Below are 21,477 nucleotides of genomic sequence, written 5' to 3'. Positions count from 1 at the left end.
TATCCTAATCCACGCTCATGGAAGGTAAGGAAAGAAACCACCTCATCGAGACGAGGTTGCGGGAACTCCTCCTCCTTCCTAGGGACCCTCTAGTGCGCCACCTCCTACGGTGGCAGGAACCCCTTCATGACGAACGCCTCCAGCACCGACGCCCTCACAATGGACGACCTCCAGTCCGACATGGCGGTGAGTTCCTCTCTTTTCCCTCGCCCTCTCCCCTTCTTTCCTAGAAACCTCCGTAGCTCTCAGGAATGCTCACGACAAAGAGAAAGAGAGAAGGTGGCGACAGACGAAGAACAGACAAAAGAGCGGAACGAAAACCCTCTCCCCTCTCCTACTTAAGGAAAAGGGAGCAGCGGTTACAGAGGGACGCACCGATCAAGGAAGTCAGAACGACGGGGCGAGATTTTCTTTCTTTCATTTTATATAGATAAGACGTGCCCTGAACCGATGAGACGTGCCCCGCTCGATGGAACGCCTCCTGATCGGACGAGACGTGGCCTGGCCATGACCCACCACTACCGCACGATCAACCACTACCACACGATGGGCACAAGAATCGAAGCGCCACCGCACGCGGGCGGCTCCCCACTTCCCTAGGCCAGACCTATAGGAACCCGAATGACAGGTAAGGATAGACACCGTATGACAGGTAAAGAAGTGAAGGGGCGCCCCATGTAGGCCACGCCGACTCCGTTGCGGACGACGAGCATGGGTCTCGGTCGGACGTTTCCGACTAAAGCTCTCTGAACCCCATCACTCAAGTCGTTAAGGTTCTAGTCGGACTTTTTCGATTGAAGCCATCCGAACCCCGTCACTCCAATCGTCAAGGCAAGTACTATCAAAACCCCTCTATTTTATTACAAATCATTCATACATCCATATACGTATTCATCTCATATGCCTGAACCCCCTGGACGGTTAGGGCATGAACTGTCCGAGGGCTCAGGAACTAAGCATCGCACGTGCAGCGAAATGCACCATAACGCTCCGTGTTGCGCCACGAAGCGATGGTTGCCTCATTCGACATGAGCAAACAACAGAGCCAGGGGAAAAACCATAGATGATCACCGTACGGCCTTCTCTCGGTCTGGCAAACCGGGTCATCTCAACCTTCTTATTCGATCCTGAACCTCTCGCCAAGCCCATAGAATCTCTATCGAAGGGAGGCCATTAGGCCACCCGGGTCGGTCTCTAGAACGACCTAGGCATCTGCCTGGTTACAGGTAAAGGAGTAGTGGAATGCCACAAGAGGGCTATACCGACCCCGTCACGAACGACAGACCCGGATTCCGCTCGATCACACCCGTTAGCGAGCTCACCGAGCTAGTCTTCGAGCTCGAACGATCGAGACAAGCGACGAAACTCAGCCCCTCTGATTGTGAGGAACCAGATGGGGTAGTGCAAAACAACTCACATTGACCCCCACGAAGGCCCGATAAGGCTCGGGGGCTCAAATGCCAAAAACCTTGGGACCACAACTCCGAACTCGCATCGACAGGATCTATGACATCCGGCTACGGCTTGGGACTGCGACTCCGAACTCGCGTAACAGCTTTACTTTCGACAAAAACCTTAGGACCGTGACTCCGAACTCACGTAACAGCTTCGCTTCCGACAAAACCCTTGGGACCGCGACTCCAAACTCGTGTAACAGCTTCACTTCCGATAAAAACCTTGGGACCGCGACTCCGAACTCGTGTCGACAGGATCTACGACATCCGGCTGCGGCCTAGGACCACGACTCTGAACTCGCATAACAGCTTTACTACCGACTGCACTCTAAAAAACCCTGGCCAGGGACCACAACTCCGAACTCATATAAAAACTAACTAAACTAACTAAATCGGCAGCCCAGGCCGCACCAACATCAGGACCCATGGGCTCCGTCTCGTCCATCTCCAGAACTAACAATTTCAAAACCACGGCACGCACGCCCGCTGAGACAACACCCCCCAGACGATTCTGCCCGAACCACACGGGGGCTCGGGGGCTACACCCGTGGGTGCGCACCCATCGACAAGACAAAAATCCCCCGGATGATTCTACTCGAATTGCCCGGGGGCTTAGGGCTCCTGTCGGGTTCATAAACCCGGGGTCCCTCGGGGACCGACTTCTACGCCAAGGCTCGGTCCAAGAGTCTAAAAACAACATGGCAAAGAAACGATCCAGCAACCAATCGGAGGGCCAGGCACAAGAAGAGCAACGCCCACCTTTCCGACCGGAGCACTCAATTCAGGCTCCAGCTGCCTCCGGACGGCCTCTCCGGTCAGAAGACCTGCCCCGAGCCCTACTTTCGACTCCGACCCCACGTCCCTCTGATCGGGAGCTCGTAGGAGCCTTACTTCCAACTCCGACCCCGCGTCCCTCCGACCGGGGCTCGTGGGAATCCTGCTCACCGCTCTTCTCCGACTGATGCACTCAGAGCCGACTGGAGCCATTCGACCGAGGACGCCCCGTTCGGTAGGAACCAGAAGACGTGTGGAGAAAGGCAAGACAATGCTCACAAGTCAAAACCACTGTACCAGGGACCATGCCCTGTATGAAACAGTACTCTGCTGCCACCCTGACACAAACAGTATTTTAGGCGCTACCATCTCCCCCTACAGTATTGTAGGGGCCGCTGAAACTCCCATACGGTAAGCCCCCCGCATGTCTCTGGACATCGATCGCGGTATGGACACCAGGATTTACCGTACCGGATGAACATAACGCGACTCCTCACATGCCACTAGGCATCAAATAGTATCTGCAGGTACCGGCGTCCATCTTTCCTGAAGAAGATAACATGACCTCCCATGCGCATTCGATATTCTACAGCGACATCAACAGTGTTGGGGCCGCCTACCATTATTCAGTCTTTATTAGTGTGGGTAACAAGGCTTAGAAACATCCGTACCCTCTCTCTCTCACCTGTAAAGCTATTCCCTTCATCTATAAAGGGGGATACGCTCCCTCCAGCAAGGAGAGATCGTCTTCTTCAAGTTCAGACCCACTAGATCGATAGCTCATAACTCCTCAAGCACACACTTGGACTTTTAGCTCATAGCGGAGTTCCGGTCGCCCTCGGCCCTTCCGGTCGGATCCGATCGGGCCTCTTGAACACCCATTCTTTCTCCTTCTCGTTTATAACCCCACTACAGACTTCGAGCACCTAGGCTCAGGAATAAAGTCACCGACCGACCCCGACCGGACGTAGGGCATGTTGCCCGAACCAGTATAAATTCTATGTCATTGAGTGCTAGGCCACCTTCGATCACAACGTACGGCAAAACTACAAATATTCACGAGTTGTTCACTTCCTGCACCTAGTAAATTCTTACGGTAATTCCCATGGAGCGATTGAGCAGTTGGGTTCTCGAACGAATGACAAGTGATTGATCAAAATTCACATAAAACAAATTACTTGGGAGTACATTTTTTCTCTCTCAAAAAGCCATGTGTTAAACGGTGTATCAATAATCAATACCCTGGCTAAGCATTCAGTCACCACCAGAAACACTCGCCCCTAAACTTCGCTCCAAGCCGTCCGATCAGCGAGAGGTGTTGAACCAATGGTTCATGATTGTACTTGATCGTGAGACAACCACACCACTCGGTCAAAACTCGAAAGGCCGCAGCTTTCCGTAGTCCCTTGCCAGTTGCCACTTTGCCAGCCGTTGCCAATCGCGCCGTGGGATCTCATCGAATGGAGCGGGCGGCGACGGCGATGTCAAGGGAGGCGGCGAGGACGAGGAGCCGGGTCCTGGTGGTCGGCGCCACCGGCCGCCTCGGTGGAAGCATCGCTCGGGCCAGCCTCGCCGCGGGCCACCCCACCTTCGCGCTCGTCCGGCCCCACCACTTCGCACGCCCCGACTCCCCCTTGCTCGAACCGCTCGTAGCCGCCGGCGCCACTCTGCTCCAGGTAAATGCGCGGCACCCCTAATCTCCAGTTCCACTAGAGCGTGGTTCAATTAGCTAAAGCCTAAAGGGCTTCGGTTCGTTGTGGCCTAGGGGTCACTGGAAGATTACTCGAGCCTGCTCGAAGCGGTGCGTCAGGTGGACGTTGTCATCTGCGCGGTGCCCACGAAGCAGGTGCTCGAGCAGAAGCCCCTGATTCGGGCTATAAAGGAAGCTGGATGCGTGAAGGTGAGCTACTGAGCTGGCAAGCCACAATACATTTCCACTTAACTTGATTAACTTACTACTTTTTCGTGAGTCTACTGTCATGACATATCAGAAGGTTCATCGTTGAAAGCAAATGATTTCGAAATGGGAACATTCACCCAAGTAGATGGAACAAGTTTTAATGAAAGCAAGAAATCGATTTCGGCTCTATGGTTGTCTGATTAAATCATGTAGACAAACTGGCAAGGAAAATAATCAGGAGCATATGGGCTATAGTGAGATGGATAAGAGACTAGATAAAGACTTTTTTTATTTTATTTTTTTGGGAAAAAGTTGCCCCTCATTTGTTTGCCTCATCAGTTCTGTGTTCTGACCTTATCCATGGCTAGCTCTAGGCATGTTACCTACAAAACTTAGACTCCCTAGGTGGTGTTACTTTATAGGTCTTTGTGGTCAATGGTCATATAGCTTGTTTTGTGTTACTCCTCGTCTCTCCATTTCAAAATGTAGGCCATTTTAATTTTGTTCTAAGCCAAACTTCTCTAACTCTGACCAGTTTTATGGAAAAATATATTAACATCTAAAGTACCAAATAAATGCACTATTAAGACATTTCATGGAATTTTGTGAAACTAATTGGATGTTGCAGATGTTGGTGCATTTTTCTATAAACTTGGTCAAAGCTAGAGAAATTTGAGTTAGAACAAAACTAAAACAGCCTACTCCCTCTGTTTCTTTTTATAAGGTGTATTAAGATTTGAGAAAGTCTTTTAGGATATACTTTGACCATTAGTTTTTCTTATAATATATTATTGGTCACTACAAAACCAATGTCTTACTAAGGACAAATGAAATAAGAATATATTGATGTATCTTTTGTGCACTAAAAATACATATGTTTTGAGTAATTCATGGTCCAAGTTTGCAGTCTTTGCTATTTTAAATCTTACTACACCCTACATTTTGAAATGGAGGGAGCACGTTTTGAAAAGGAGGAAGTAGTTTCTGATGACATGTTTTAGGATGGTCATTTTGGATTTTCATAACCTTTTTCTGACTTTGTCCACCAGAAAATTTATGATAGCCGTTGTTGTGTTAGGCAACATGAGGCGTTGCTTCTGACTTTGCAGTGATTTCATGCAGAGATTTATTCCAGCAGAATTTGGAGCAGATCCAACAAAGGTTCAAATTTGTGACATGGATTATGGCTTCTATGAGAAGAAAATTGAAATCCGTCATTCAATAGAGAGTGAAGGCATTCCTCATACCTACATATGCTGCAACTTCTTTATGCGCTATTTGCTTCCTTCACTGGTGCAACCTGGCCTAGATGCTCCTCCTAGAGATAAAATCAAAATATTCGGTGAAGGAAATACTAAAGGTCTGATAGTAATGCTTCTCTATTCTTTTAGTCTTATATCTGAATTTATCCGAAAGTATAAAAGATTGTTCTACATGTATATTTCGTTACCTCAGGGAAGAACATTTCTTTGCAGGTGTTTTTGTTAAAGAGAATGATGTTGCTAAATTTACAATATGCACCATAGAGGACCCCAGGACATTAAACAAGACGTTATATCTGAGGCCTCCAGGAAACGTCTGCTCAATGAATGAATTGGCTGACCTCTGGGAGACAAAAATCAAGAAATCCCTGAAAAGATTATATGTAACAGAAGAGCAACTTCTTAAAGAAATCCATGGTAAGTTGAAACTGCTAAAGATTAGGTGGTAATTATATTTGTGTTGCTTTTGTTAAAGCCCTGTTGTCCAGTGTATTTTCTTGAAATTTAATCAATTCCTTTTCAATTTAAGCTTTAAGATACTGTCGTAAAATTTGATGTATTTCAAGTTTGATGAAGTTACCGATGCTGTTTTCTGATCTGTGATTTACTGATACTTTATAATTTAGTCAATCTTTTTCAGTTTTTTATACCTTCACCTTTAGCTGCAAGTATATTTGATCATGGATGTCTACGAAGAACATAGTTGATGAAAATATGAAGAAACTGTGAAACATCTCTTTTCCTAGTTGCAATTTGTAAATCATTTTCTGAAAGACGTTTGTTTCATGCATAAATCGTGTACTCATTCTTTCTTTCTCCTCATTGCAGATGCTCCATTTCCCTTGAAGATGGATCTAATTTTCATATATTCAGCATTTGTTAAGGGTGACCACACATATTTTGAATTTGACTTGTCAATTGAAGGAACTCAACTGTATCCCCATGTAAATTATACAACAGTGATCGAGTACTTGGATACTCTAGTTTAGAATATTTGGTCGATGTATATCTTTCTTGTAAGTCATAAACAATGCCTTTTTTGTGTCAAATGGAGTATTAAAAGAAGGGGAGTGATGGATACCTGTTCATCTTTGTTTGATCTGACAAGTGAATGTGGTGATGATCTGACAATTTTTTATCCTGCATACACGATGTGATCTTAGGTCACGCGTAAATCAGTAATGGGCCCATATCCAAGCAACAGACAAATCGTAAACAAATAAAAACTCTCTGACAATTTAGTAGGCATCTTGAACTTTCCTTACCGAAGTTTAGTAAGGTTCGCAGAATGATAAAATGGTGAGAAAGAATAGATCAGTGTTAGGAAGTCATAGCACAATATTTTACAGCTGGTAGATCCTACATAAGCTGTCTCCTTTAAATATAGGTTTTATGTTCCTAGGAATATATGACGATCTTTGGAATAAGTGACCTAGGTAATGGGGAAGAATGGCTTCTTCCTCTCTCCTTTGGTTTCTTCTAGAAGAGGACAAGAATGCCAACAGGCGAACAGTAAGGATGTGTTTTTTCTTGTCTTCCTTCTTAGCTGTCTCCCTATAACTCTTGCTTTTGCCCTTCATTTGGCTCTGCAACTGTGGGTGTTTGAAGAATGCCATATTCTTTTTCCTTGAGGTAACTACCTTTCTGGTTCATCTTTGATTCATAGAATTGATGAAGATTTGCACCACATGTTTCCTTAGCCTGAGTTTTGATCTTAAGAATAGAAAGGAATGATGCTTTGATTTTGATTCTATATACTTTATGTTCTGTACATTTTGGTCACAATAACTAAGATACGTGCTAATCCATCATCCATAAAAACCGTAACATATGCATATACATTAACATGCTATCCGAACTTAGAAAGTAGTAGATCATTTACTTCAAATCCGGACACAAACTATAAGCATAATTCTTGCTTTTAGTAAGACACCCTCCTTGGTGAATAGCACAGTTAAATCCCACCATCTCTGTTTTCGCATGTAGATTGTTTGGGCATGTCTCATTTGAAATCTGGAGTAGTTTCCCTATATGGGAGCCTGTTTCTTGTTCTACACACAAAGTTTCAGAATCTTCAGCTAGTTCACATAAATTGTCATGATGATTTGCTGGTTTTATTCCTTTCTTTCCATCCTGATTTTCTCTTGAACATCTAATTTGTTTGATTGATCACATAAAAGGGCCACCTGTTGCAGCTTATGTATTATTCATGAATACCATGAAGCTTATGGGTAAGGTTTACAACAAGTATGTTATATTTCATAATTCAGATTTTAGTCATTTTGCAATTAAAAGAAAATAATTATTCAATAGTTTTATCATTCATCTGAAATGAACTGAAAGGTGAATTTGGATCTTATACTTCTAGAAGCGTAGCCCATGATGAATCTTGTTTTCCTTACTAATTTAACTATGCCAACATTTTGAACTTGAATTTGGTTATACCTTTTATTTTCTTGACATTACAATATTGCATATTTTGTGAATCACAGGGATTTCAAGTAATCAAGTATGCTATCTGCACAGAGCAACTCAGGGCATAATAGGCATTCTCGCAATGATGCTTCCACAAAACACAAAAGTGGCTATGAACCTTCAGACACAGAAACTGAGTGGCATGAAAGCCCTTGGAATGATGGAGCATTGACATCAGAGAGGAGTCGTCTTCCTAAAGATCGTGGTAGGAATAACCAAGTTGGAACTAGGAGGCAAAATATATCTCCTAACCCCACAAGAGATTATCATGCTGAGAAAACTTCAAACTTGAGATACAGTCATACTCCTCCGAGGGTCACAGAACAAAGGCGCCATCCTTCTCCATTTGCGGCTGTGAAGAATGAATCACGTAAGAAGAGCAGCCGGACACCTCCCAGATTCCGTTCTTCTATGGAAAGCTTTAGTAGATCATCAATTAAGGCAAGGTTTTCCCGCAATCGTTCAATTTCTACACCGAAACTACGGCCACAAGAGAAGGAACATCCTGCTAGAGCTCCTGCATTTCCTGGCAGTAACCCGGTCTCAACACATCCAGAAAGAGAAGTTGCTGATAATATTGAAGAAGATTCACATGCAGAAAATTGTTCCCAGGAGATCAATGAGTTGATTGCAAATGGCAAGTTACCTAATTCCAGATATAATGAGTATGCTTTTACGAGCACAGAGTCGATACCTACAGGTGATATCTTCTTCTCCCGTGATTGCAGGGCTCCACTTGAGAAAAGATCAACAAAGCAAAACAATATTGACCAGTCATTTACCTCTGACTCAAATGTCCATGCTGAGAATGATGGCACTATTACTCAAAGTAATTCGGGCCAGCCATCACAATTTGTTTCAGCTCGGACAGGTGTTTCACGCACAACTACAAAATCCAGTTATGCTACTGGTCGCCACTACCAGATAAGCAGCACCACCACTTTGAGTAGCCCATATAGCAATGGCAGATTAAGTGGGGAGAGTGGAAAGTTTAGTGAAATCACTGGGAAACTAGTTGGAGGCGTCATGAAATTCACATCCAGCAAGGTGCAAAATGATGCGTGGCTTCCATGTATGACAGGGAAGGCATGTCGGAAATCAAGAACGTCGAACAACAAAAAAAATGATGAATCTGAATCAAGTTTCATTCAGAAGGCACTTGTCATTGAGAAGATTAGACTTTTGTGGGCTGATAAGTATCGTCCACGAAATTTAAATGGATTTACTTGCCACAGGGAGCAAGTTCAGCAGCTTAAACAATCGGTAACCTTTCTGACTTCTTCCCTAGCTAAGTGTGTTTTATCTATTATGAACTGTGTTTTCATAAACGCTAAACAGTAGACAGTCGGTCACCCTTTGCTGTTTAAACAGTAAATGGTGGTCAATCATGTTGTAAAAGGTCCATTACATAGGAGAAAACAGCCTTTTAGGCTATCAGGCGAACAATGATTATAAACTTATAGTTGTTGCCTTGCTTTAACAAAGTATTTATCGTCTGTTTCTGGCATTTTCACGGCGCAATGAGTTAAATTGTTTCGGTTTGTCCTACCTGCCATTTTTATCATAGTGTTCAAAGTTGGTGCTCTTGTCTTCTAAACATTAAGTATTCTGTTGTGACAGGTCTCCATGGAATTTTGCCCACATATTATTTTCAAAGGTCCTCCGGGATCAGGAAAGAGATCTTTGTGCAGAGCTGTCCTCACCGAAATTTTTGGCGATTCCTCTCTGAATGTACAAACTTAAATACCAAATATGAAAATTTCTGTTAGTATATATACTCAGCACAGATTTCATCAAGTGTTTCGACTTTTCCAGGTCTCTCACTATTTGAAGAGCTGCAATGGCCAGGTCTGTTCTGTCATTAATGCTTATCGCTACCTTTTACTTTTAGGACAATGTACCAATAGTTGACAAGGGAAATTGTTTCTGTAGTTTTTCCATTGATTCTTACCAGTCAACATTAATCTTTTAAAAAGAGCATGACATAAAGTAGTTATGTTTCTTGAGTTCAAGTGAGCAAAGGTTTCCATGATGCTGCAGGGGTCCGTATCTGTGCCTATTCTCGTCCCAGTTTCATCCAGCAGTCACCATGTGGAACTCCACATGAGGTTTCAATCCAAGAACGCTAGATATGCTTTGATGACTCTAGCAAATGAAATGTCGGATAAGTGTAAAATCACTGAGCCAATTGTGAGAAAGAGCTTTAAAGGTATAATTCACTCTCTGCGGTTCTGCAACATTGTTCATTGACATGCCATTTCATTTGAATCATTAATAACATGATTCTTTGTTCCAGTAATTGTTCTCTATGATGTTGATAAAGTCAGCGAAGATAACCAGCGTCTGATAAAATGGATAATCGATTCCTCCTCTGATGCATGCAAGATAATAATGACTTGCCAAGATGAATCTAATCTCCTAGATTCTATAAAGAGTCGTTGCAAGATTATTTCAATTGGTGTGCCCAGTACACGTGAGGTGAGTTTTCATTTTAGTAATAAGCCAGGACTTATATGTTAGATTTTTTTTTTTTGATGAAAATGGCAGGAGCTCTGCCGCTCAATTAAGTTAGGAAAAGTTATATGTTAGATTTGATCAACTATAAATCTGAAATTCATAAGACATGCGATAATTATTCAGCTTTATTAGTATGTTACTTTCATTTGACATGGGAAAACTTATTCTAGATAAATGGCATTGAACATAAATATTTTCTTAATAGTTTAGAACCACTTATTAACATTTTAATATTTCTGTCAGGTGGTAGATATCCTTACCTATATATCAAAAAAAGAGAGTTTTGATCTTCCTACAAGTTTTGCCACTACCATTGCAAATCAATCCAGGAAGAACTTGAGGGAGGCTATATTGGCTTTGGAGGCATGTAAAGCCAACAAGTACGATCGTAGTGTTCCTCTAGCATGAAAAGTTCATAATTTCCTATCAATCTATATCGTATTTCACTAGTATCTGATTTTTGTTTTTGCTTCCCTTTCAGTTTACCCAGTTATCCCTTCATCGATGGACAAGCTATACCACTAGGATGGGAGGATGTTCTGGAGGAACTTGCAGCAGAAATTTTGGATGATCCTGCTCCTAAAAGGTCTGACTGTATAATTAGAAGAATTTTAACTGTTGAATGTTCATATTATCCTTTTGTTGATTGGGAGGCTACGATGAATATACTGTTTGGTGACTTATTATCTGCCATTATGTGCGACAGTTTGTGTGATTGCATCCTACTAGTCCATTTGCATAACAGATGGAAAAAAATGTGTAGGTTATTTCTGGCACGAGGCAAGCTCCAAAAGCTCTTGGTGGAATTTGTACCTCCTAAACTAATACTCCAGGTAAATTATGCAAACTAGATATTATTATTGTATTGTTGTTACTCCAGGTAAATTATTGTTATTCTTTATTTATTTATTTTGTGCTTCAGGGATACTATTATCTCAACAGAGATAACTATGCATATGAACTTCATTCTCGAATCTCTTGCAGAAGCTCGTAGAACTCTTCCTGAAGGGAATTCAGACTGGCGTGAAGAGAGAAGTCTATTATTGGCATGCCTACTATGTGAGTTTGGTTTTCGTACATTCAGTTTAGCATGCACTTCCCTGGTGAGCTATTTTATAACAATATAAGAGAACAATGAATTTCAGGATAAGAGGTTGCCTGTTGGTGCAAGTGCTCTGCTTAAATTGGAAGGTAATTTCTTTTCCTGCATTCCAATAACTAGTGCATGTAGTACTAGAAAGTTGCTTTTGTATTTCGGGGACCTGTTATTATTGGTTGGTGGCTAGTGATTAGACTCGCTTTTGAACCTACATTTCATTTGAGTTGCTATCGGGAAAGGCATATTGTCAGTGCATTTATGTGCCGTCTTCCATTGGCTTTGCCAATCACTGGAATTCCCTGAAGTATCTTTTTCCCTTGTTCAGAATTTGTTGCCAAGTTCATGAGCATCCACCGGAAAAGCCTGTCACATGAGCCCAAGATTCCTAAGGTGGCGCCGTGAGAATCGATAGAGCATGTCCTCGTGCTTCGGCCGTGTCGAAATCCTGTTTGTGGTGGTGGTTACTGGTTACTTGCTTTATATTCACCTTATGTGTCAACTGTTATGGTTCATCTTTTTTCTCGTTCTATGGTACATATGCTGCTACTGTGTGTCCAGCAGAATAAATGTCTATACGGCTATACCTTCTGTGTGGCAATATCTTGTTGCAAAAGTATGGAAGCAGACGTATAATAACCTTTTGATTGGAAGTAGTAGAAGTACATGGATGGGCCGCCCGACAAATGCAGCACGCGGCACGCCACGCTTTTTGCTGGGCTGCTACGGGCCTGACGGCCTTATGGGCTTATCCGTGTGGTAAGGCGGCCACTAGCCGACATGTGTGGCGTGCCAGTTCTGTGTGGGGTGGGACCAGTTGGAGGCAGCTCGCCCGGGCCCCGCCCAGAAGGCCCCAAGCCCCGGAATGGAACCCGCGACTGTACCTGTACGGACGGACGTCGGCGTCTCCGGTCCACGCCCGCGGTGAACGAGGTCTACCCACGTCGAGCGCCCGATTCCCAATCCCAAGTATATTCCTTTCCCGGCGTGGCGTGGGACGGGAATCAGATGCGGTGCCGGTGCGCGCGCCTCCCCTCCCCACGTCAGCTTCCACTCCACCCTGCTTCCACTGAAGCGTTATCCCTCGCGTGGCGCGATCGGCACCGCCCACGTACCCGTCGCGCGGCCATCGGACGGCCTGGGAACAGGGAGTCGAGGGGACGCCAGGGCCCACCCGTCGCCAAAAAGCGAAGTCCTATGCTGCCGCCGGAAGCCCGGAAAATATCACATTGATTCGAGCCAGCCAGCCAGCCCGGAGCGCTGGACAGCAGCAGCGAACTCGAGGCCGTCGCTCCGCCACCTCGCACTCGCCTGTCGCCTCTTCTCGCTTTCGCCACCAGGGCAGGGAAGGGAGGGACGGGACCTCCCGATCGACTCCGGTGAGTGGCTAGGGGCCCCTCCTGTTTCCCTCCGATCCGTCGCTTGCTCGTGCTTCTCACCTTCTGATGGCGTTCGTTTCTTGGGGGCGTCGTGCTGTACGATAGCATTTTCTTCGTCTCTTGCCTGCCCTAAGCGCCCTCGTGTGTTCTTTTTTCCGCTTCTGTGTGGCTTTGAAGTTACTCAGAAGAAAGAACTTTTCTGCGTTCCCAATTTGTTGACTGTCCATGGCTACAAAATTTAATCAGTTTCTGATTAGAATTTTTTTTTTCTCCCTCGGCATGACAACAGAGCGAGAAACCAAGAACTTCTTTGTTCAGTTATTAGTCACTTAGCCGTGACCGTGAGGCCATGGATATGGTGCTAGTATTTTTGGTGTACAATTGTGTAAATTGTTTGCTAAAGTCTAGTTAGGCATTGCATGTTGATCTTAAGCAGGCAATACAGATTGAAGCGATCCTTGTTCTGAAAATTGGGGAATTGTGTCATTTGGGTACAAGTATGCTGAGATCAGGGACGGTGAGCTAGACCGAATAGTTGAGATGGGTAAAGTTGCATATACACAAAGGACAACGAGGTTCGGCGTGATCGGAACTGCTACTTCCGGCTGCAGTTGCAGCTTTGCCGCTTCCAGTTCACTTTGCTATTGCTGCTGGCTGGCTGGTGGTCCTTTGCAGCTGCAGCTGCAGCAGCAATCTGAACCGATTAGATCCGTTATTATTTGATTTGATTACCTATATTGTTTGAGCACATACTCTATAAAGTGGCGAAAACTATTTAACTTGCCTCTTATGGTCCTTGAATTATAGAATTCCTGAATTAATGAAATTGTTTTAAATCATAGCCATGGCTGGACCTGGTGTTCTCAATGAACGTATCCTTTCTTCCATGTCCCAGAAACATGTTGCTGCTCACCCATGGCATGATTTGGAGATAGGTACTAAACACTTCTTCCCTCACCAAGGATATACTCCAATCATTTTGCTATGCTTGTTTCATAGACTATGATATGTCACCTTTCCATTCCCTGATTCCCTTATGGTGTAAGAATATAAAAAATGCACTAGTGTTGTGCTCTGCTCTATAAGTGATTTGTTGTTTTGTATTTGCCTTACCGTGTACACTTTCAAATGCAGGACCAGGGGCTCCTGAAGTGTTCAATTGTGTAAGTTTACAGTTTACTAGTAAATTTACAAATATGGTCGGTGTTCTGAATTCTGATCTTACTGATGGATAGTAATTTAAAGCTTTTATCTTCATACTTCTATTAAACTTGCCTGGTTAGCAGTTGTGGACTCCACATTTTATAACCTCCCTACATATATTAGGTCTATTGAAACTTGTGGGACAACATCCTCAGGATTTTTGAATTTGCACATCATTTTGGCTGTGATATGAATATATGATGTAGTGGTACAAACATGTCTCAAACTGTCTTGTATTACGGATACATGATGTTTCAAGTTGTATTATTTGGGTATAGTACTCCCAATCAATGGTTTTGTATAAACCAGCTATACACATACTAGTCATCTAGAAAAAAAAAGGGTGTACCCAGTGCAGAGAGCTCCCACTCTGTGCGGGGTCTGGGGAAGGGTGTTAGTGGCAAGCCTTACCCTCGCCTGTGCAATGCGGGGAGACCGCGACTCGAACCCGGAACCTTCCGGTCACAGGCGGTAAGACTCTACCACTTGCACTAGGCCCGCCCTTCACTAGTCGTCTAGTAGATACTAGATATTATTTCTTGCAGCCGGGACTCCTTTATTTACCTGTCTTTAGCTGTGATGCTGAAATAAAGCATATCTCAAACCTATCTTATCATGTACTTGCTTGATTCCTATAAAGTAAGTTTACATGCGCATTTTTTTTTCAATTGTCAGGTGGTTGAGATTCCTAGAGGCAGCAAGGTTAAGTATGAGTTGGACAAGGCATCTGGTCTGATCAAGGTGAGGTCCTATTTCATGTTCAGCACATTGGTTTTGTTTCGGTATTTCTTAATTTCAAATCACTTAGTAATTATATGCACCATATACTCCCTATTGGATAGGGAACAGCATTGCTGAATTCTAGTTGATGTGTGTGCCTAAGCCAAGAGGCAATTGGCACTGCTCCATACAGAATGCAATCTTTATTTCAAATCAAAGGAATAAAAAGGACATGTCTTATAATGTGTTATTAACAATATTTCTGTGACCGTTAGTAACACCTAGGATTAAGGTGTGCTTGCTTGCTACATCTTGTTTTTTCACATTGACAGTAGGTAATCGGAGATTACTTGTTACAGGTGGACCGTGTCCTTTATTCCTCTGTTGTTTACCCACATAACTATGGTTTCATTCCACGCACACTCTGTGAGGATAGCGACCCCATGGACGTCCTCATACTGATGCAGGTATTTAATGTATGCAGCGTTTTGATAGCCTTCCATTATCAGCTTTACTCTAACATTGTGTGCTCTTTTTCTGGAAGGAACAAGTTGTCCCTGGGTGTTACCTGCGAGCTCGTGCTATTGGGCTCATGCCTATGATCGATCAGGTCTAGTCTCTCCATCACCTGATCGCATAGTGTTTGCTCTGTTTTACCTTTGGCTATGGGCTATTGCGCTGTGTTCTTCCATGTAATTTTGATATCACTTGATGTGTCAGTTTTGACCAAGCCACCATAAGACCTTTCTATAGAATATAACAGTTCCCCTTGTAAATTAGTTCTACCCCAAGGCTGAATTTTTGCATCTTATTTAATCATTGTTCAACATTACTAGGGCGAGAAAGATGATAAGATTATAGCAGTCTGTGCTGATGACCCTGAATTCCGTCACTACAAGGACATCACGGACCTCCCCCCACATCGCCTTCAAGAGATCCGCCGCTTTTTTGAAGATTGTATGTTCTTAAACTGTATCCACAGGTTGTTCCTAGTGTTACACTACAGATCATCAAATGCAGTAACTAGAGTCCAATCGTTATATTTCTGCCGTGTTTACAGATAAAAAGAATGAAAACAAAGAGGTTGCAGTCAATGAGTTCCTCCCAGCGAAAGATGCCATCAACGCAATCAAGTACTCGATGTGAGTTTTCTAAAACATACTCTGGCATATATGTTACTACTCTATACTAGCTTGCTTTGATACTATTCTACACAGGACAATAATTTGTGTGTTATCAAAACAGAGCTCACTAAATCAGTTTGGATGTTATACTGCAGGGACCTATATGGCTCATACATCATTGAAAACCTGAGGAAGTGATCTCCAGCTGCTTGATTGTGGATGCTACATCATTTTCTCAACAGCTCATCGAGAGTACCCTAGTACGACATATGTTAACACGCACGAACTGGAATCATGACCAAGGGATATTACCTTCTGTTCATGTTGAAACAATCAGCAGTGCCTTTATTTCCATTATATGCCATGTCAAATCAAGGCACTTGGCCCTGAAATCTTTGTGGTCAAGTCAAACCAGCACTTTGACAGAACGATTGCTGGATGCCTGGATTACTGTTACATAAATTCCCATTTGCTGAACTTTTTTTCTCGAATACACAAAAGATTTACGTATCATTGTAATTAAGAAGAAAAGTTTAACCGTAACGACACGCTTCTAATGAGCGTGTTTGGTGGTCTTACCTAGCAGACTATCAAACTTTGATATTACATAAAAGATAAACAACCGAACTAAGAGCACCACAACCACCTACGGAGCTGGGCGTCTCCGCTGCTGGCGATCCTACTCCGCCATCCAAGAAGAGCGTTCTTCTACCAGTCCTATTGTTGGTCGCTGGGAAGAGCTCGTCTAGAGCTGTCACGTGGCTCGGCGTCAAGTTTTCTCTGAATATGACGTTGTATGTTCCCCTGGACGCAGATGAAACTGGAGCCGTCGGTGGCACGATGCCCATCCTCTGCATGAGTATCTCGCCTCGCTTGGAGGTCGGTATGTGCGTCAGTGGCTGAGCGGCAATCCATCTGTCCTGATTGACAGGGGCCTCTTGGTTGCCGCCTTCTGCCTTGGTGGAGTGGCGAGTAAGGGCGACCTTCGCTTGAGCTGCAGCTCCTCGGTAAACCTTGCGAGGCGCCGCGCGGCATGGGCGTCGCGTTGCTGGGGTTGGACGTGGCTTGGCTATCCAATTGTCCGTCCTTTGTCGGTGTAGAAGGATCGGGTGTGGCATCTCCCCTGGCGCCTCGGTGCCCGTGACAACGGGCTGTCCCCTCTGTGGAGCGTGCCCTGCATAGGCGATGACGGAGGCGGGTTCGTCGTGCACTGAGGAGCCGTCATCGGAGAACTGATGTCCACCAGCGAAGCTTGAACCTCCTGAGAGGCGGCTGCGTAGCCTGCAGCAACCCAAGTGCTGATGTGGCCTCCTATCGGCTCACGATGAGGGAGGCGGCAAACTCATCCAGCATCGGGTCCTGTGCCCTCACACAGCGCCTACACCAGCGGATCTGACTCGAGGAAGCGGCGTGCGGCAGTCGAAGCAGTGGCATCGTCGGTAGGCACGCCCATCCTGATGTCCGGCGCCGGCTCACCCCGGCGCCACCGGCGTCATCGTCTCCGGCTTGGACGGATACCGTCAGCGCCACCCACGGCTCTAAAAGGTCCTAATGGCTAGAGGGGGGGTGAATAGCCTAATAAAAATTTCTATAACAATACCTAGCAAACCGGTTAGACAATTATGAGGCGAAACAAGTGTTGCGCTAGCCTACTAAAAATGCAAGCCACCAAACACAATTCTAGTTGATATAGTTTCTATCCACACAATAGCTATGTCACTACACTAAGTTAATGTGCTCTCAAAGGCTAACTAAAGAGCCACACTAACCAAACTAACAAGCTCTCACAACTAGCTACACTAAAGAGCTTAACAACTAGTTTGCGGTAATATAAAGAGAGTGAGCAAGAAGGTTATACCGCCGTGTCGAGGAAGGAGCCAATCAATCACAAGAGTGAATACAATGAAGGCCAATCACCTCGGAATCAAATGATGAACACAATGATTTTTACCGAGGTTCACTTGCTTGCCGACAAGCTAGTCTCGTTATGGTGATTCACTCACTTGGAGGTTCACGCGCTAATTGGCATCACACGTCAAATCCTCAATAGGGTGTCGCACAACCAACATAAGGTGAGGATCACACAAGCCACGAGCAATTTACTAGAGTATCTTTTGGCTCTCCGCCGAGGAAAGGTCAAGAACCCCTCACAATCACCGCGATCGGAGCCGGAGACAATCACCACTCTTCGCTCGACGATCCTCGCTGCTCCAAGCCATCTAGGTGGCGGCAACCACCAAGAGTAACAAGCGAATCCCGCAGCGAAACACGAACACCAAGTGCCTCTAGATGCAAACACTCAAGCAATGCACTTAGATTCTCTCCCAATCTCACAAAGATAATGAATCAATGATGGAGATGAGTGGGAGGGCTTTGGCTAAGCTCACAAGGTTGTTATGTCAATGCAAATGGCCAAGGGTGTGAGTTTGAGCCGGCCATGGGGCTTAAATAGAAGCCCCCATGAAATAGAACCGTTGTACCCCTTCACTGGACACAACGCGGGGTGATCGGACCCTCCGGTCATATTGACCGAACGCTAGACCTCAGCGTTCGGTCACGTGATGCGTGCCACGTGACCCTCTCTTCAATTACTGAACACCCGATCTCAACGGTCATATGACGACCGGACGCTGCAGCTCAAAGTGACCGGACGCTGAACCCCTAGCGTCTGGTCATTTCCAGTAAGCATCCTGAGACGACTTTTCACGATCGGACGCGTCCGATCATGCTTGATCGGACACACCCAGTGTCCGATCACTCGTCGACTCCTCTGTGCACGACCATGTCAGTGTGACCGGACACAGCCAGCTAGCGTCCGGTCATTTCAGCGCCAGCGTCCGGTCGATGAACGACACTGCGCTTTTTCTGCTGCTACTGACCGGACGCGTTGGTCCTTCAGAGACCAGCGTCCGGTCACTTATAGTGACCTCTATTTTTTCTATCTAGGGCGCCGGTGGTACCGTTGGACTATCCGCACTCTACGGCCAAACACTTCGCCGGTGAAGTTCCTAACCCTTGCTCAAATGTGCCAACCACCAAGTGTATCACCTTGTGCACATGTGTTAGCATATTTTCACAAACATCTTCAAGGGTGTTAGCACTCCACTAGATCCTAAATGCATATGCAATGAGTTAGAGCATCTAGTGGTACTTTGATAACCGCATTTTGATACGAGTTTCATCCCTCTTAATAGTACGGCTATCGATTCTGAATGTGATCACACTCACTAAATGTCTCGATCACCAAAACAAAATGGCTCCTACCATTTATACCTTTGCCTTGAGCCTTTTGTTTTTCTTTTTCTTCTTTTCAAGTCCAAGCACTTGATCATCACCATGGCATCGCCATCATCATGTCATGATCTTCATTTGCTTCACCACTTGGAATGTGCTACCTATGTCATGATCACTTGATAAACTAGGTTAGCACTTAGGGTTTCATCAATTCACCAAAACCAAACTAGAGCTTTTAGGCACCTTGCACAGTCACATCCGAGGTGCCAAGGGGAGCATGCTGGGAGGCCGGTGGGTTCTCAGTACGAGCCAAGCGACGAGGCAGGCCACCACCCTTTGGCACCGACTTGGACCGCCTACACTCCCTGGCGAGGTGGCGGTATCCGTGGCAACGCCGTGGCAACTGGCAAGTCACGACACGGTGCGAGTATGAGAGGCAGTTACGGTGCGAGTACGAGAGGCAGTTGAAGCATCTGTCGCAAAACTCTGCTTATTATGAGATGCACCCTATTTACCGTGAACTTAGTATGTCTTATCTTTTGGTGTCAGTTCAAGAGATGGCTAGGACTCATCTAAAGCATTACTGTTATGAGGCACTCTTTGGCATAACTTTTGCTTGCGCCGAATATAGCTATTAGTTGGCGAGAAACTGCTTTAGTTCAGTCATGGCTTGTGCCTACTAGCCAGAGCCATCACAGAAATAAGTCGTTTGGTTGAGTTCTGCGTGTTTCTTGTTACGAAATGGTGCCTGCCAACAGACACCTATTCATGGGTGATCTCATTAGATGTGCAGTTAGGATTAGGATTAGCATAGCAGTTAATCTCGTCACCAAAGGGCCTGTCCTTTGGTGAACGGTTGTCTCTTGGAGACACCCCCTCAAATGTATATAATCCCCTTTATAGATCAATGAAAAGTGGTTGTTCCAAAATCTTGTTCATTTTTCATTCACTTTCAACACGTCATCAGCACTACTCTACTGGACAAGAGAAAGAGAATGACGACGACAGAGGCACATGCCTCTGAACCCCCATCGGTAAGCATGGCAAGGATTGACTTACCGTCGCATGTTGTTCATCAACTATTCTTCGCCCTTCGTCGTGTCGATAGAGTTCGCTGTGGCCCGATCCGCCACCACAGCCACCATGGACAACGCCGTAGCGACTTTGAGCGCCTTGGGCCTCGTGTTCGCTGCAACAGTGCCCATGGTCATGGCCATGGTCCTTTTGGCCGCCTCTTTGACTCCGTTGTTCGTGGCTTCCGTTCCAATGCTGTACCTCGCCACCGATGGACTCCTGTTCGAGGCCACCATGCTTCTCCTCCGCGTGATCTTCGTCTATAGAGCCAGCCACCATCTCCTCGCCTTGGCTTGGATGGTGCCGACCCCAGCAACGCTGAGCCTCCAGCGGTTGAAGCCCCAGCGCCACCAGCGGTTGAAGCCCCGGTGCCACCAGTCGTGGAAGCCCCGGCGTCGCCCGTTGATGAAGTGGTTGCCGAGCCCGTCGCCGCGTACGTCCCCATGGAGCCTATGTCGCCAGCACCGGCACCGCCTCACTACTAGTGTGTCTTCTGCAAGGAGTACACGTTAATGCCACACACGCTGGAGTAAAACTACTCGCTGCCATCGCCCACACCGGTCGATCCGACCCAAGTGGCGGCTAACAGTGGCATGCCCGGCGGCGTCCTCAATCCTTGGATCTTCAACACCGTCTCCGCGCCGATGCTCTAGCAAGTGAAGACCGAGGACGAGGACATGGTGGCTGCCCCCGGCGTCGGCAACCTCTTCAACCCCGGCGACACGCGCGCGGCCAGGACCGGCGTCCCGCTATACAGCTTCATCGAAGCGGCTGGCCCCTTAGCTCCTTCTCCAACGGCGACCCCGACATCGGCTTTTCCACCCACGACTCGCGCGGAAGCCGCTACACGCATGAAGGCGAAGGCCCTCTTGGGTCCTCCTCCGGCAGAGATGCTGCCGACCCCGATGCTCCAGCACCTCCTCGGCCGCAAGACGGCAACAGTGGACCGGCGCCCTGGCCTCCGTCGCACCGGCGCCTAGAATCCGGCGGATCTCGACCTCCCAAGCATGGAGGTGCTGAACATGGCCGTCGGCGGCAACGGCTTCTACTCCCCCGACGAGGGGAGTCTTCCTCGACCTGAAGATGGTGAGCTCGGGCGGCGCAGGGGAGAGGAGCGGCGAGGTGATTTTTGTGGCGGCGGCGTCCTTCAGTCAAGCGACGGCGGTGGTTCCTGGCCTCTGTGGCTATGGAAAACCCTAACCGCCCGACCAGGCCTTTAATGGCCCGTGCAAATGGGCCAGCGGCCCAAGGCTTGTGCCCTGCCC

At 46.0% G+C, this 21,477-nt stretch overlaps 3 protein-coding genes across 6 annotated transcripts; all 3 read left to right on the top strand.

The window, feature by feature from the left end:
* Positions 1-474: 474 nt before the first annotated feature.
* On the top strand, positions 475-6,491 carry LOC136467543 (probable pinoresinol-lariciresinol reductase 3). 2 transcript variants are annotated; one of them, XM_066466295.1, is made up of 5 exons: positions 475-3,904; positions 3,994-4,128; positions 5,251-5,488; positions 5,655-5,807; positions 6,219-6,491. In XM_066466295.1, exons 1-5 carry the CDS (start codon positions 3,689-3,691, stop codon positions 6,377-6,379), a joined length of 903 nt encoding a protein of 300 aa, XP_066322392.1. In that variant the 5' UTR covers positions 475-3,688; the 3' UTR covers positions 6,380-6,491. The 2 variants fall into 2 exon arrangements, with proteins under 2 accessions (XP_066322392.1, XP_066322391.1); XM_066466294.1 differs by having other exon boundaries at positions 481-3,904; positions 5,604-5,807.
* A 152-nt stretch (positions 6,492-6,643) lies between these two features.
* LOC136467542 (uncharacterized) lies at positions 6,644-12,578 on the top strand. Of its 3 annotated transcripts, none has more exons than XM_066466292.1 (12): positions 6,644-7,022; positions 7,883-9,128; positions 9,486-9,596; positions 9,681-9,713; positions 9,906-10,074; positions 10,162-10,343; positions 10,626-10,762; positions 10,864-10,968; positions 11,146-11,215; positions 11,367-11,441; positions 11,528-11,573; positions 11,807-12,578. In XM_066466292.1, exons 2-12 carry the CDS (start codon positions 7,902-7,904, stop codon positions 11,881-11,883), a joined length of 2,232 nt encoding a protein of 743 aa, XP_066322389.1. In that variant the 5' UTR covers positions 6,644-7,022; positions 7,883-7,901; the 3' UTR covers positions 11,884-12,578. The 3 variants fall into 3 exon arrangements, with proteins under 3 accessions (XP_066322389.1, XP_066322388.1, XP_066322390.1); XM_066466291.1 differs by having other exon boundaries at positions 6,644-7,621; XM_066466293.1 differs by having other exon boundaries at positions 6,644-9,128; positions 10,873-10,968.
* Positions 12,579-12,723: 145 nt separating this feature from the next.
* LOC136467544 (soluble inorganic pyrophosphatase) lies at positions 12,724-16,379 on the top strand. The gene is made up of 9 exons (XM_066466296.1): positions 12,724-12,857; positions 13,700-13,792; positions 13,992-14,020; positions 14,736-14,801; positions 15,140-15,247; positions 15,325-15,390; positions 15,617-15,737; positions 15,841-15,922; positions 16,060-16,379. Exons 2-9 carry the CDS (start codon positions 13,702-13,704, stop codon positions 16,100-16,102), a joined length of 606 nt encoding a protein of 201 aa, XP_066322393.1. The 5' UTR covers positions 12,724-12,857; positions 13,700-13,701; the 3' UTR covers positions 16,103-16,379.
* Positions 16,380-21,477: the final 5,098 nt, after the last annotated feature.

Source organism: Miscanthus floridulus, chromosome 7, assembly GCF_019320115.1.
Source record: "Miscanthus floridulus cultivar M001 chromosome 7, ASM1932011v1, whole genome shotgun sequence".
Taxonomy (NCBI): domain Eukaryota; kingdom Viridiplantae; phylum Streptophyta; class Magnoliopsida; order Poales; family Poaceae; genus Miscanthus; species Miscanthus floridulus.
The sequence above is the reverse complement of the archived record's forward strand: the minus strand, read 5'-3'. Positions and strand labels throughout refer to the sequence as shown.